General features: G+C 44.8%; 1 protein-coding gene across 2 annotated transcripts in view; it reads right to left on the bottom strand.

The window, feature by feature from the left end:
- SP4 (Sp4 transcription factor) overlaps positions 1-15,326 on the bottom strand; it is an 84,128-nt gene that overhangs the window by 10,593 nt on the left and 58,209 nt on the right. For both annotated transcript variants that reach the window (XM_058296895.2, XM_058296896.1), the window contains one exon: positions 10,746-10,945. In XM_058296895.2, coding sequence (XP_058152878.1) covers positions 10,746-10,945 — 200 coding nt within the window. The remainder of the gene's footprint in view (positions 1-10,745; positions 10,946-15,326) is intronic.

A 15,326-nucleotide genomic window follows, 5' to 3' on the forward strand; every position in this document is an offset into this window, starting at 1 on the left:
GGATCTTCCACCTTTGTGAAATTTCTAGGTGTCCAGTGGTATGAGGCATGTCAAGATACCTACTATAATAGTGAAGGATAAACTGCTTCAGCTGGCCCATTATACAGCCAAAAAGGAGGCACAATGCTTAATTGGCTTCTTTGGATTTTGGAGATAACATATTTACCATTTGGGTGTGCTACTCCTGCCCATTTTCTGAGTGACCAGAAAAGCTGCTAATTTTGAGTGGGGACTAGAACAAAAAGAGGCTCTGTAACAGATCCAGACTGCTGTGCAAGCTATACTGCCACTTGGACCATATGATCCAGCAGACCCAATGAGCCTTTGGCAGGCCCCCACAGGAGAATCACAAAGCAGACCCTTAGGCTTTTGGAACAAAGCCATACCATGCTTTGCAGATTAACTACTCTCCTTTTAAGAAGCAACTTTTGGCCTGCTCCTGGGCCTTAGTAGAGACTGAATTCATAACCAAGTTACCTTGAGACCTGAGCTGCCTATCATGAGCTGGGTATTGTAAGACTGGCCAAACCATAAAGTTGGACATGCACATCAGCACTCCATCATAAATTGGAAGTGTTATATACAAGATAGAGCTTGAGCAGGTCCAGAAGGGACATGAGGAAGCGGCCCAAATATCCAGGGCCACCACTTCTGCCACATAACCTTCTTTCCCAGTCCATAGCTATGGCCTCTTGGGGAGTTCCTTACAATCAGTTCACTGGAGAAGAGAAAACTTGGGCCTGATTTACAGATGATTTTATATAATATACAGGTACCACTAGGAAATGGATAGCAGCAGCACTGCAGCCCCTTTCTGGGATGTCCCTAAAGGACAGTGGTGAGGGGAAATCCTCCCACTGGGCAGAACTTCAAGGAATGCACCTGCTTATTAATTTGCTTGGAAGGAGAAATGCATGGAGATGCTTTTATACACTGATTCATGGGCTGTTGCCAATGGTTTGGCTGGATGGTAAGGGACTTGAAAGAACATGATTGAATAACTGGTGACAAAGGGTCTGCTTTGTGATGTGTATAGACCTTTCAGAGTAAGCTAAAAACATGAAAATAATTGTGTCCCACATGAATGTACACCAGAGAGTGACTTCAGCAGAGGAAGATTTTAATAATCAAGTGGAGAAGAAGACGTGCTCTGTGGACAGCGCTCAGCCTCTTTCTCCAGCCACTCCTGCCACTGCACAATGGGCTTATGAACAAAGTGGCCATGGTGGTAGGGATGGAGGTTATACATGGGCTCAGCAACCTGGACTTCGCCTAACCACAGCCAGCCTGGATATGGCCACAGCTGAATGCCCAAACTGCCAACAGCAGAGACTTTGCCCCCAATATGGCACCATTCCCCAAGGTGATCAGCCTGCTACCTGGTGGAAGGTTGATTACACTGGACCACTTTCATCACAGAAGGGGCAGTGATTTATTCTAACTGGAATGGACACATACTCCGGATATGGGTTTACCTTCCTTGCATTCAATGCTTCTTCCAAAACTACCATCCATAGACTTAGTGAATATCTTATCCACTGCCATGGTGTTCCACACAGCAATGCTCATGATCAAGGAACCCACTTCATAGCAAATGATGTGGTGCAATGGTCACATGCTTATGGAATTCACTGGTCTTACCATGTTCTCCATCATCCTGAAACAGCTGGATTGATAGAACGGTGGAATAGACTTTTGAAGACTCAGTTACGGCACTAACTGGTGGCAAGACCTTACAGGACTGGTGCAATGTTCTCCAGGAGGCTATATATGCTTTAAATCAGTATCTACCCTATGGTGCTGTTTTTCCCATAGCCAGGATTCACAGGTCCAAAAATCAAGGGGTGGAAATGGGAGTGGCACCACTCATTATTATCCTTAGTGATCCACTATGAAAATTTTTGCTTCCTCTTCCTGCGAACTTAAACTCTGCTGGCTACAGGTCTTAGTTCCAAAAGGAAGAGAGCTTCCACCAGGAAACAAAAGAAAATTCCACTGAACTTGAAGTTAAGACTGCCACCCGGCCATTTGGGGCTCCTCATGCCTCTAAACCAACAGTCAAGAAGGGAATTACTGTACTGGGGTTATTGTTTCTGATTATCAAGGGGAAAGAGGACTGTAACTACACAATGGTGCTAAAGAAGATTTTGCCCAGAATATAGGAGATTTCCTAGGGTGTCTCTTAGTACTACCATGACTTGTTATTAAAGTAGGACTAACAGTGGCCCAGAATCTTCAGGAATGAAAGTTTGGGTTACCCCACAATGCAAAGACCCACGGATATATGAGGTGCTTGTAGAAGGTAAAGGGAACATGGAATAGGTATTGAGAAATACAAACTTTCATCATGTGACCAGTTTTAGAAACAAGGATTGTAATGGTGACGAATATTTCTTCCTTGTTTTGTTATAAGTCTGTTTGTATATATGCATAAAACGAGTATCTTTGTTTTCTTCCTTATCCTTTCTCCTTATCATATGACATAAGTTGTATTAGTTTCATGTCGTTGTATTTAAGAATGTCAAGTTTAAGAGTGACTATTACTCAAGGACTTGTACCCTATTCTGGAGGAATTTAGTGTGGTTGTATTCAGGACACATGAGTATTGTTATGTATGTATGTATGTATATTATGTGTGTAAGTTATTGCTTTTATTTAGAGATTAAGTATGGTTTAAGGTGATGTAAAGGGTTGCCAAGCTGATAAGAGGTGTCCCCTGCTCCCACCCTGCCTTTCGCTTCCTTACACTTTGCCCGCCTGTTCCTCGTAACCCCTCTGCATTATGGCCCTTCTCAGCAGCAGTTTGTGCTGCTGCCTCCCTCCGCCCCTCCTCCCAGCCACTGTTATCTTCCCCCTCCCAGCCGATCGCTGTACTCCCCGCCTCATTTCAACCGCCCTCATCCCGCATCCGCCCCGGCACAACCTCGGAAACAACCCCCTCTGCCATCAATGGCTTACGTCATAAACCGCAGGTCCACCCTTGCCTCTGCAGCCAATCCTCAGCTGCCCTGCGGACATGCCCCTCCCACAACCTCCCCGCCTCCATGACACTATAAAACCCCATGTACTTCCCGAATAAAATCAGACCTGCGCATAGACCTCGTCTCCGTGGTTTTTCCTCCATCGAACCGCGCGTCCCCCAAGCCTTGAGCCGCCCGCTGCCGCCCCGGTCAGGCCGTGGCGTAGGCCCGATCCCCGGCAGCGACTCGCCTGTAGTGACCCGCCTGCAGTGCCGCAGCGGAGGCCAACAGGTGGCGCCCGAACAGGGACCCCAGCTACGGCCCCTTGTCTGGCCAGCCCGCTGCTGACCCCTCGCACGGGACCCATCGCCGTCCTCCCGTGCCGCCGCTCAAGGTAGGGACTCTCCGGCGTTGCTCCCTTCACCCCCCTCCTGAGCCCTTTGCCGCGATGGGGGCCTCCCTCTCATCCCGTCAGGTTCCTCAAGTCCGCTTGCTCGCGGCCCTTTTAGAGACTCACCACGTGAAGGTCTCTCTCCGTCAGCTACAGCGGTACTGGGACCTTCTCCTACCCCTTAATCCTTGGCTCACCACCTGTGCTCTCTGGAGCCCAGAGACCTATGAACGTCTAATTCAGCGGGTGACGTCCGCTATGGAGCACGATCGCAAGCAGTTTCCCCCCGGCCTTATCCCGACCCTCGTCGCTATCCGCGCCTGTCTCCAAGGTGTGCCCTCCCCTGCCTCCGCTCTCGCCTGTGAGCCTAGCCACCCTCTCACCTGCGATCCTGATGGAGACGACGATACTCGCTCTCTGTCCGCCCAGCTAGAGGCCGCGCTCGAACTGGATCCCCCCACAGCCTCTGATCCGGACCCCAACCAACATGGCGACCCCCCGCCTTCTCCCCCCCCCACCGCGTCCTGCAAACAATGCCAACATGGCGCACCTCCTCCTTCTTCTTCCTCGGCGCCCTCTTCCCGCCTTTACCCACCTCTTCCTGTCTCGTCGCCATCCGGTCCCGTCCCGGATGCCTGCCGATCGCCATTTTCGGCTAAACCGGCAGAGCCTCCGGTGCCATCTTGGCCTGTACCTGGAAATGACGTGGCCACTCCTCCATCTTGGCCCGAGGCCAGAAGTGATGTCAGGCGTGACGTCACCGTGCCGCCATCTTGGCCAATCAGGAACACCGTTGCCGCCGCGCCCTCCTGGCCGGCGCCCGGTGGCACCGCCCATGCCTCACCTCCATGGCCCGCTTCACCTCCCGCCTGCTCCAGCAATAGCGGGAGCATCGGGAATCCTCCTCCACCAGCGTACGACACCGCCTTTCTCACCTCCCCCACTCCGCCTCTGGCTCAGATGTTCCCCCTCAATCCCGCTCGCACTCCGCAGAGCCCACAAGCGTGGGTCCCCTTCTCTCCCAAAGACATCCAAATGCTCCGCAACGCGATAAAAGAGGATGGCCTTGCCAGCCCTCATGCCCAAGACATTCTCGAGCGTATGACCATCCCTCGCTGCATCCCTTACGACTGGATCTCTCTAGCCCGAGCGGTTCTCTCCCCCGGGCAATTCATTGACTGGCGAGCCCATCTCGGTGTCCTGATCGACAATCAGATTGCCGACAACGCTCGTCAGGGTGTGCATTACCCTGCAAACGCATTTCTCGGGTTCGGCCCGTACGGCGATCCCAGCGCCTACACTGCCACCCCACCTGGGTTTTTCATCCAGCTCCGTGACTGTGTTTTTCGAGCCTTCCGTTCGTGCGCCGCGGCCGCCCCAGAGCCCCTCGTGAAGCTTTTCCAAAAACCCGAGGAGCCGTTTAATGAGTTCGTAGCTCGTGTGCAGGCCGCTGCAGAGAGGCGAGTTGTCGGCAACGCAGCCCGCGAGTCCTTCGTTAAGGACATCCTGCAAGAGGGGGCTAACCCAGCTTGCAAAGCCATCATCCGTCCCCTTCGTGACAGGCCCCTCCAAGACTGGGTCCTTGCTTGCTCCGGAGTCTCCGGCCAAACCACCGCCCTCGCTGCCGCCCTTGTTGCCGCCGTCCAAACCATCAATACATGTTTCCGTTGTGGCGAGCTAGGCCACTTCGCACGGGAGTGCCCTAACCTCCCGGCACCGCCGCGCCCGGCCCCTCGGGGCATGGAGCCGCCATCAGCAGCCCCCGCTCCCCGCGCGCCCTCCACTCCTTGACCGCGATGCGGGAAAGGCACCCCGCACGGCCCTGCCGACCTTCCACCCCCCGACCCCCTTCCCCCTGATGACTCCCCCCTGCCGTAATGATGGCCCTTCTCCGCATCTCACCCCCCCGTGAGGTTTTTCTCCTCTTGTCATTGCAGATGACGCCTCCAGTTGCCCAGTCGAGCCCGCCTGAGTCTGCCCCTCCTGCGCCATCACCCGCAGGGACCACGCCAGCTCTCTCCCGCCGCCAGCGATGTCGACGTCGTCTTCTTGTCCGCCGCTTGAGCCGTCTCTCCCTCGAAGATGCCTCCATCGAGCAGCAAATTCTCCAGCTTCTCCGTCGTGCTCGCGCCTCCCCTGCCCCGCGCCTTCCTACCACCCCCCCTCCACCTTCTCATCATTATGCTCTCCTTAGCCTCCTCAGCCCAGGCCACGCCCCTTTGGGCCGCCCTTCTTCAACCGCCTGGTTTCCTCTTTCTCTCCCCTCACTCCCCCACCTTCCCCACCATGTACTCCCCCAACTTCGACTTCCTCCCAGAAAGCTGCGACCCCCTCGCCCTTCCTGTCTCCTCGTGGTTGCCAAATGTCTCCATCCCTATTTCCCTCGACGCCTTGCAGTTCGTCACCAACCTTTCCCTGTGCGTAAACCCCCGCAATAACTCCTGCCTTTTTCTCACCAATGCCACTCTTCTTGACCTCTCCCCCACCTCCCCCCTCAACGTCAACTCCTCCTTCAACGCCTCCGCTCTCAATGTCACAGGTCCCTGGCTTTTCCCCACCAACTCCGCCCCCATGCCCAGTTCCCACCCCTTCATGCGGCCCCTCGTCCAGCCCTGCCACGCCGACACCCTGCCGGCCCGCCTTCCCACTTTCCCTTGGACCCCCTGCCTCTACCCCACGCCTCGCATTGGTGGCCTCTTCCACGGAGCCCCCTGCAACATCTCCGACCCCCACAACCTTACCCCCTGCTATGCAAACCCCTTCCAAGTTTCCCCCCTGGTCCCCCGCACGTTTAGCGTCATGTCCCTGTGCAACCCCCACACCTGCTTCGATCTCCGCGCCCTTACCTGCCACCCCAATTGCCTTGTCTCCCACGCCAACGTCTCGGTTATCACCCATACTGTCTCCTCGCCTGCAACCCCTCCCCCCAACGTCACCTTCACCTCCACCCCGTTCGTTCGACACCCTTACTATTTCCTTTTATGCCCCCCTCCTTCCGAATCCACCCTCACCAACTGCAGCCTCGCAAACCACTGGAACTCTTCCTTCCCTTCCGCCTTCCTGGTGATGCAGCCCCGCGTTGTGTGGCTCCCCGTTGACTCCCCCGACTGGGTTGCCCCCCAGCTGGTAGATTTCCCCCTTTCTCGCCACCCCCGAGATTTTGGCATCACAGCCGCCATTACTGCTGCCGTCCTCGCATCCCTCGCAGCTGCCACCACCGCGGCGGCGGCCCTTGCCGTCTCTTCTGGCGCTGCCTCCGCCGTCATCAACGCATCCACAGCAGCAGCCCTTGCCCTCGGCGACCAAAGCAACATCAACTACCTTCACCACCAAGCCTTATTCAACCTACAGCAGCAAATCGACCTGCTCGCCGCTGACGTTGCCGCCCTCTACGACATAGCCACCACCACCTGTGATGCCCGTTGGCCCCTCTCTAGCTTCTGCTTAACCCCCCACCCCGTCAACTCGTCGGTGACCGCCCGCCTTGCACTGCGCCAATGGATGTTTTCCTCTTACAACACCTCCTTCCTCAATTACACCCACTCCCTCCAGCAACACATCCTCACCCTCGAATCCATCAAGCCCCCAACCCTCTCAGCTTCCCTCCTTAGAGACGTGCTCCAAAAATTCCTCTCCCTTTTCCAACCCTCCAGCCTTCTCCTCTATGCCTTCCTTTTCCTCCTTCTCCTCCTCCTCCTAGGCCTCGCCTGCTGTATCCGCAAGTCCGTTCGCCAGCACCGAGAGCGGCAGAGGCTCTTGGCCACAGCTGTCCTAGTCCTCTCCCAAAGCCATCCCCTTCCCGAGGAGGCCCGGCACGCCCAGGTGTGGCTCACGGAGGTGGCAGGAGGCGGCCATCGATAGGGCCCATCGTGGTCGCCTCGAGCTGCGGGTACGGGTTCTCTGCCCTCCGCATGGGGAATCGGGCATTTCAGCCGCCCTCCCCTCTGCTCACGCCCCCCTCGTGCCCCCACGCCCCCTGCCGGTAGCCCCTCCTCATTCCTTTCTCTCCTATTTCCCCTCCTCTCACCCCCCTCATCTTTCCTCCCTACAAAATGTCAATCCCACAAAACCTGTGCGTTCTTATTTTTGAAAGAGGGAGCAATTGTCCCCTGCTCCCACCCTGCCTTTCGCTTCCTTACACTTTGCCCGCCTGTTCCTCGTAACCCCTCTGCATTATGGCCCTTCTCAGCAGCAGTTTGTGCTGCTGCCTCCCTCCGCCCCTCCTCCCAGCCACTGTTATCTTCCCCCTCCCAGCCGATCGCTGTACTCCCCGCCTCATTTCAACCGCCCTCATCCCGCATCCGCCCCGGCACAACCTCGGAAACAACCCCCTCTGCCATCAATGGCTTACGTCATAAACCGCAGGTCCACCCTTGCCTCTGCAGCCAATCCTCAGCTGCCCTGCGGACATGCCCCTCCCACAACCTCCCCGCCTCCATGACACTATAAAACCCCATGTACTTCCCGAATAAAATCAGACCTGCGCATAGACCTCGTCTCCGTGGTTTTTCCTCCATCGAACCGCGCGTCCCCCAAGCCTTGAGCCGCCCGCTGCCGCCCCGGTCAGGCCGTGGCGTAGGCCCGATCCCCGGCAGCGACTCGCCTGTAGTGACCCGCCTGCAGTGCCGCAGCGGAGGCCAACAAAGAGGTAGACTGTGATGGCTTAGGCTAATGTGTCAACTCAGCCACGTAATGGTGCCCAGTTGTTTGGTCAAGCAAGCACTGGGCTAATTATAATACAAGGGCATTTCATGGACTATAATTGCATCTATGGTTAATTACATCTACAGTCAACTGAGGAGAATGCCATCAGCAATGACTGATGTTTCCTTCAGTCAGTTGAAGGACTTAAAGGGGATGTGATTTCAGGATTCAGAGAGAGAATTTCCATCTCTACTTCAGAGAGCCAGTGTCTCTTCATTGGAGTCACTGGCTTACGGCCTGCCATAGCGAATTTGGACTTGTGCATCCCTATGGTCACATGAGATAATTTTACAAAATCTCATACTATTTACAGCTATCTCCTGTCAATTCTGTTTCCCTACAGAATCCTGGCTAATACGGCATGTTACTGAGATTTTATTGAGTTGTGGTTAGGCAGTGAACAAAACAAATTCTAGCCATGAAAGGCCATAATTTTCAACCTAACATATTAAATGCTTAATCAATACTTACATTAAATGATATTGTTTCATATTCTTGTCTACAACTTTAGTACAAACTTCAGAACAGAAATTACTATGTTGTTTTAAAAGTAACAATATATTGACATTAAGCTTAATGTTTTTAGCTTAACATGTTTTAATAAAAAATTTGTGTATGTATTTCAAAATGTAAAACTGAAAATTTAAAGTATATTCAACTTTGATAATATAAATGAAAAGAGAATGATGGTGAGGGTCTTTAAAAACTTTAAAAAAAGAAGATATGTCCCAAATCTATCATTGGTTTTGAAATACATGTGCATATAAATCCTTGAAATAATAAATTAGTATCCTCTCTATATGACTGTGGATGTGTGATAAGAGACTCTAGAAACTTGTTTTTCAAAACAATGAAATCGCAAAATGAGGTTCCAATTTAAAGAAAGTAGCAGTTTTCCTTGGCTTCCCTATCCTGTCCCTGTCAATCCAGATGAAATACTTCATCCACTCATATTGACATAAACAGCAATCTTCTAAAACAGACATCAACATAACTAATGGAATTTTTAATAACATTATATTTGCCAATGTCAATGATGAAGTAGCATTAGTAGCCTCAATGCAATACCACATAAAAAGCCTTCATATGGTTTTAAAAGAAAAAAATTTTAATTAAAATTCTTAGTTTCAGCATAATGCTAACTCTTTTAGGGATTGAGTTGGTTTATTAATGTCCATTTCTGTTACTACTTTATGTATATATGAAATTAAATAACCTTTACATTTATCATTTTTGATAGATTTAACATCTACTTTTCTTCTCTGAAGCCATTTTCTCATTTATAAAATGAAACTAATTTCCATCTCAGAGTTACTATTAAAATAGAATGAATACTATATTTGAAACATCTGATATATGGTAGCTGAGCAAAAATGTCACTTCTGTTTCCCCCTTTTTGCACCACATATACCTTGATAACAAGTTGAAGTTTAAAGTATAATTCAATAATTTGCTCAAATTAATTTATTCAAGAAATTCCAGGCATGTTTTTTTTTGGGGGGGGGCGGTGTTGTTCTAAGGGGTAAAAAAAAAAAGTTGTCCTATCGATATCAAAATTAATATAAACTGGTGGCAATTAAAATCATATAATACTGATACAGGAACTGACATGAAAAGATGCTTAATAATCAAGAAAAATGCAAATCTAAAAAATGAGGTACCATTTAAATTGCTGAAAACTTTCAAAGTCTGACACAACTGAGTGCTGATGAGCACAGAGTGAAAAGGAAATGTGCAATCACTCTAGAGAAGTAGAGATTGTAACAACTACTTGGACAATCTGGCCATTATCGAGCAAAACTAAACATCTGTATTCTCTGAGACCCAAATTTTACTTCTCATGCTTTTTCACTATATATTGATAGCAGTGAAGTTTGTGACAGCAATAAAACAAGCTATAAATCGTTTGAGAAATGTATAAATACAACGCAGTACTCATGTGATAAGATACTAAAAAGCAGTTAAAACACATACATGCATAAATATAAATACACAAATATATCACCTTGAAAGATCTCAAAACATAATGACTGCAATTATGACAGTGAAAAATATCACTTACGTAAATTCTCATAATACACATAAAACAGTATTTTTACATATATATTCATGAACAATATATGTAAGAGCTTTAAAAATGTACCAAAAATATACATTTAATTCATGGCAACTGTTGTCTTTGAGAGGTAAGAGAACAAAGAAGATGTAACTTTATCAGTATTTATTTATTACAAAATAACAGAAAATATAACACTGGTCATTTGTGAGTTAGAGTTAGGTGGGTATTTGTTACATTATTCTTGGTATTTGGGTGAATTTTCTGAATTTCTAAAACAAAAAAAACTAATGAAGTTTACCAACAAGATCGTAATTCAACTATATTTTTGTTTATTCAAACACTGGCAAAAAATGAAATGTAAATTCAACATCTTAAGAATTCACAAGGTAAGAAAATGGAATAAATTCCATTCTATGAAAATACGCTGTTGTAACTTACAAAAAGTAAAATAAAAGGAATTTCAGAAAATAGGCAAGAATTTTGATGTTACACATCATCCATATTATCACGATAGTCATTTACTTCCCCTAAATTTATTTTTGTTTCCAATGAGACAGCTAAATCTATCACTGAAATTTTCATCAAAGTACTGAAAAATAAAAAGTACAACTCCTTAAGTAAACCCACTGACCTGTATGGGTTCTTCTATGTCTCTGAAGCTCATCACTCCTTGTGAATCTTTTACCACAAAACATCCAGTTGCACACAAAAGGTCTTTCTCCAGTATGCCATCGAAGATGTGCTCGTAGGTGAGATGTTTTGCCATAAACTTTTCCACATCCTTCAATATGACAAATATGTTGTTTCTTTTTTCCTGGTTCATTACTGCCTCTATCGAACACAAAACCAAAACATTAATTACACTCCTAAACACCCAAGCGAAAACTATGAAAAAATGAAAGGGAATCAAGGCAACTAAATGATGTTTTTCTGAACAGATTCTTTTAAATAATGATGCTACAACTGTAAGATCAGAATATTTTCAATGAAAAAAGTACATATATTAAATATAAAAGTACTATGTAAATATGCTAATCTCAGAGAATTTATGCTCTATCCTAAAATTCATGTTTCTTCCCTACTAGGCATTTTCCTTGGGAAAGGAACACTTTAAGTTTTCCAATACAGGTGAAAATTCTCTAAAACAAAAGACTTCACACTCTGTGTGAAAACAATGGTAATATTCAGTAAAAAGTATAGGGTGCAGAGGTTCACTTTCAGCATGACAGCATCGGGAGCCCAGTGAAATTGGTGAAACTTATAAAATGGTCCTAAGAGCATAAATGAAGTAATATTTATTCAACAAAATCTAATAGAATTTGGTAAGAAAAAAAGTGTGGTATTTGCCCAAGACTCGCTTCTTCCCTTTTCCCTTTCCCTGCCACCATGAGACAGAAAGTCCATTCCAGAATGGTGCAGCCAAGAACACAGGGCTGCCTCTCCTCTCATCTCTCAGTCAGAAGGCTATCTTTCCAGGAGGGGCAGGGTGTCAGCATGTCCATTCTATCTCCAGCTACCCACTGCAGATGGAAAGTACAGAAGAGAGGTGGGGACTCCCTTCTTACACTCAGCCCTGATTTTAGTATGGAAGCTCTAATCCTGGATGTGGTGTGCTAAGAATACTAGAGTCCAGATCTCCCTCATCCCAGCCATTCATAGTTCATAAATTGGAGGTTCCAAACTGGGAGAGGCAAGCTAAGAAGACCTGAGGCTATTGTCACTCCTTAATCCCACCAAGAGCTCAGCAAGAGAGTGTCATTCTGAGACACAAGCCCTAACCCCCAGTTTCAGAGCCATGACTCAGAGATTTTGCCTGGAATGAGATCTGGAGATAAAACAGAGAACTCTGGATCTCTTCCCAACAACAATCTGGAGAATTTTAAACTCCCAAAGAACATGAAAGGCAGTTGACAGGAGACAGATTCACTGATCATACAGGCTAAACTGTAGGCCAGCTAGTCTGCAGGAGAGAATCTGGAATGAGACAGTTGGGAGGAGCCCTCCTGGCGTTACAAAAAATCTCAAACACTGACCTCTGGAACTAACCTTTAAAAGGAGCAAGAATTTGATTGAATCATTCTGTGGTGCAATTTGTCCTCAGAGCATTGTTGAAAACAACAGAACAAATAGCCAGTAATTAGTGGAGCTTAACAGCTGGGTGTGGTCAGGGAAGGACACAAAAAGAGCACTGCCCAAACCACAGTTGTCCTGAGTGAGTGTGGGCATACCCCACTCTGTACCTCTGAAGAACAATAAAAGAGGCTTCATACTCTGTGTATGGGCAGTGAGGGGAGAGAGGAAGACAAAAGCTTATCACTAAAATAATCCAGTCACTAAACAAATAGCTAGCAAACAGCAATACAAGGTTCAGAAGAGGGAAAGGCCAGCACCCAGAGATGCTATAATGAATTATCTAAACTACCCAGTTTTAAGCAAAAAAAAAAAAAAAAAGATTAGATATGTAAAGAAACAAGAAAGTAAAACCCTTAAAAAGAAAAAGCAGACAACTGAAACTGCCTGTGACAGCAATCAAATGTTGGATTTAACAGACGAGCCTTCAATTTAAGATATTCACCCTTATGAATATGTTAAAAGAAGTAAAGAAAACCATGATTAATGTAGCAAGAAAAGGTATGATGAAATGTCCATAAAATAGAACATATCAAGAAAGAGATAAAAATTATATAAATATATATATATATTTTTTAAAAAATAATCAAATTCTGAGTTGAAAAGTATAATAACTGAAATGAAAAATCCACTAGAGCACTAGAGTGGCTCAACAGAAGAATTAGTGCACCTGAAGATAGGTTAATAGAAATTTTGCAATCCAAAAACAGAGAAGTTAATAAAGAATGAAGAAAAACAAGAGATACGTGGGACACTGTTAAGCATACCAAATATCTATATGGGAATAAAGGAGGAAAAGAAAGGAGAAGAAAAAATATTTGATGAAATAACTGCTGAAAACTTTTCAAATTATGAAAAAAAAAGCTACACATCCGGATGTTCAATGAATTCCAAGTAGGAAAAAGAAATCTATAAAAAGATATATAACAGTAAAAATCCTGAAAACCAAAGACAAGGAATAATCTTGAAAGCAGCAGGAGAAAAAGGACTCACTTACAAAGGAACTCCGGTAAAGATTAACAGCTGGCATGTTATTAGATAAAATGGCCAGAAGGCAGTGAGATAATTAATTAAAAGTGTTCAAAGAAAAAACTGTCAACCTAGAATCCTATATGCAGCAAAATTATCTTTCAAAAATGAAAGGGAAATAAAAGATATTCTGAGATAAATAAAGCTGAGAGAAGTTGTCAATAGCAGACCAGCTTTATAAAAAATATTAAAGGAACTCCTTCAGTAGTAATTTGAATGTACACACAAAAACCAAAATATATCAGTAAAGGTAGTTAAGTAATTATAAAAGACAGAACAAATGTAAATTTCTTCTCCTTTTACCTCTTAATTCATAAAGTAATAGTTACAAAAATGTATCACAGAGTTTGTGATGTTTATGGATATAATATATATAACAATAATACCACAAAAGGGGAAAAAATTAAACAGTAGTAACATTTCTAAATGACTGGAATTAAGCTAGTATAAATCTAAAGTTGATTCTGATAAATAAGCTTAACGTGGTAAGGTCTAGAGCAACAATGAAGGAAATAACTCAAAATACAATGAAAAAAAACTTTAAAGAAATTAGATTGCTACATTAAAATGTACTTACTTAATGCAAAAGAAAACAGCAAAGGAGGAAGAAAGGAACAAAAAAGACATTAAACATAGAAAACAGAAAGTAAAATAGTAGCAGTATATTCAACTATATCAAAAACATCAATGTAAAAGGATTAAACAATCCAATTAGGCAAGAAAAAGTAATAAAAAAACCCATAAAAGATTAGAAAGGAAGAAGTAAAACTCTAAGCACATATGATCTTGCATTTAGAAAATCCTAAGGAATGCACTAAAAACTATTAGAACTAATAAATGAGTTAAGGTTATGGGATAAAAGATTAATATTAAAAAACAGCTGTATTTTTTTTACACTACAACATACACTCAAAGTACAATAAAGAAAACAATTCCAGTACAATATGATCAAAAAGAAAAAAAACTTAACAAAAGAAGTACAAAACCTATACTCATATAACTACAAAAACACTGTTGAAAGAACTTAAGAAGATGTAAATAAATAAAAACCTTCCATATTCCTGGATTGGAAAATATAATATTATTAAGGCATTAATACTCCCCAAATTGATCTACAGATTCACTGTAATCCCTATCGGAATCATAGCTACCTTCTTTGATGAAACTAAACTACAAACAGAATTTTAGGGATCCCAGGAGAGTCAATAAAATCTCGGGAAAAAAAAAAAAAAGTTTGAGGACTCATCCTTCTGTATTTATAAAAAATTACTACAGCCAAAAAAAAAAAAAAAAAAAATTACTACAAAGCAAATGGTAATCAAGACACTGTGATACTAGCCCAAGCAAGGACACAAGGGTCAATAGGACAGAAGAATAATTTAAAAATGAACTCATCTGTCTATGGTCAAGTGATTTTTGACAGGGGTGCCAAGACCGTTTAATGGGGAAAGAAGAGTCTTTTCAACAGTCAGTCACATGCACAAGAATGAGGTGGACCCTTACTTTACACCATATATAAAAATTAATTGAAAACAGATCAAAGATCTAAATGTAAGATCAAAAACTATAAAACTATAAGGAAAAAAACATAATCTTTATAACATCAGATTTGGCAATAGATTCTTACCCATGACACCAAAAGCATGAGCAACAAAGAGGGGGAAAAAAGGAAAAAAAGAAATAGGAAAAATGACACATTATGTGTCCTAAAGGACAATATCAAGAAAGTGAAGACAGCCCCAAAATGGGAGAAAGTATTTGCAAATCATGTATTTTGTAAGGGACTTGTATGCAGAATAAATAAAGAACTCTTAAATCTCAATATAAAAAGACAAATATCTCAATTTAGAAAGGGAAAAGGATCTGAATAGACATTTATCTAAAGAATATGTATAATGCGCAGCAAGTACATGAGAAGATGTTCAGATCCTTAGTAACCAGAAAAATGCAAATCAAAACCACAATGGGATATCACTTCACTCGAATGGCAATAATAACAAGTGTTAGCAACACTGTGGAGAAAATGGAATTCTCATATGCTGCTGGTGGGAGT

The sequence above is a fragment of the Dasypus novemcinctus genome, chromosome 5 (genome assembly GCF_030445035.2).
Source record: "Dasypus novemcinctus isolate mDasNov1 chromosome 5, mDasNov1.1.hap2, whole genome shotgun sequence".
Classification (NCBI taxonomy): domain Eukaryota; kingdom Metazoa; phylum Chordata; class Mammalia; order Cingulata; family Dasypodidae; genus Dasypus; species Dasypus novemcinctus.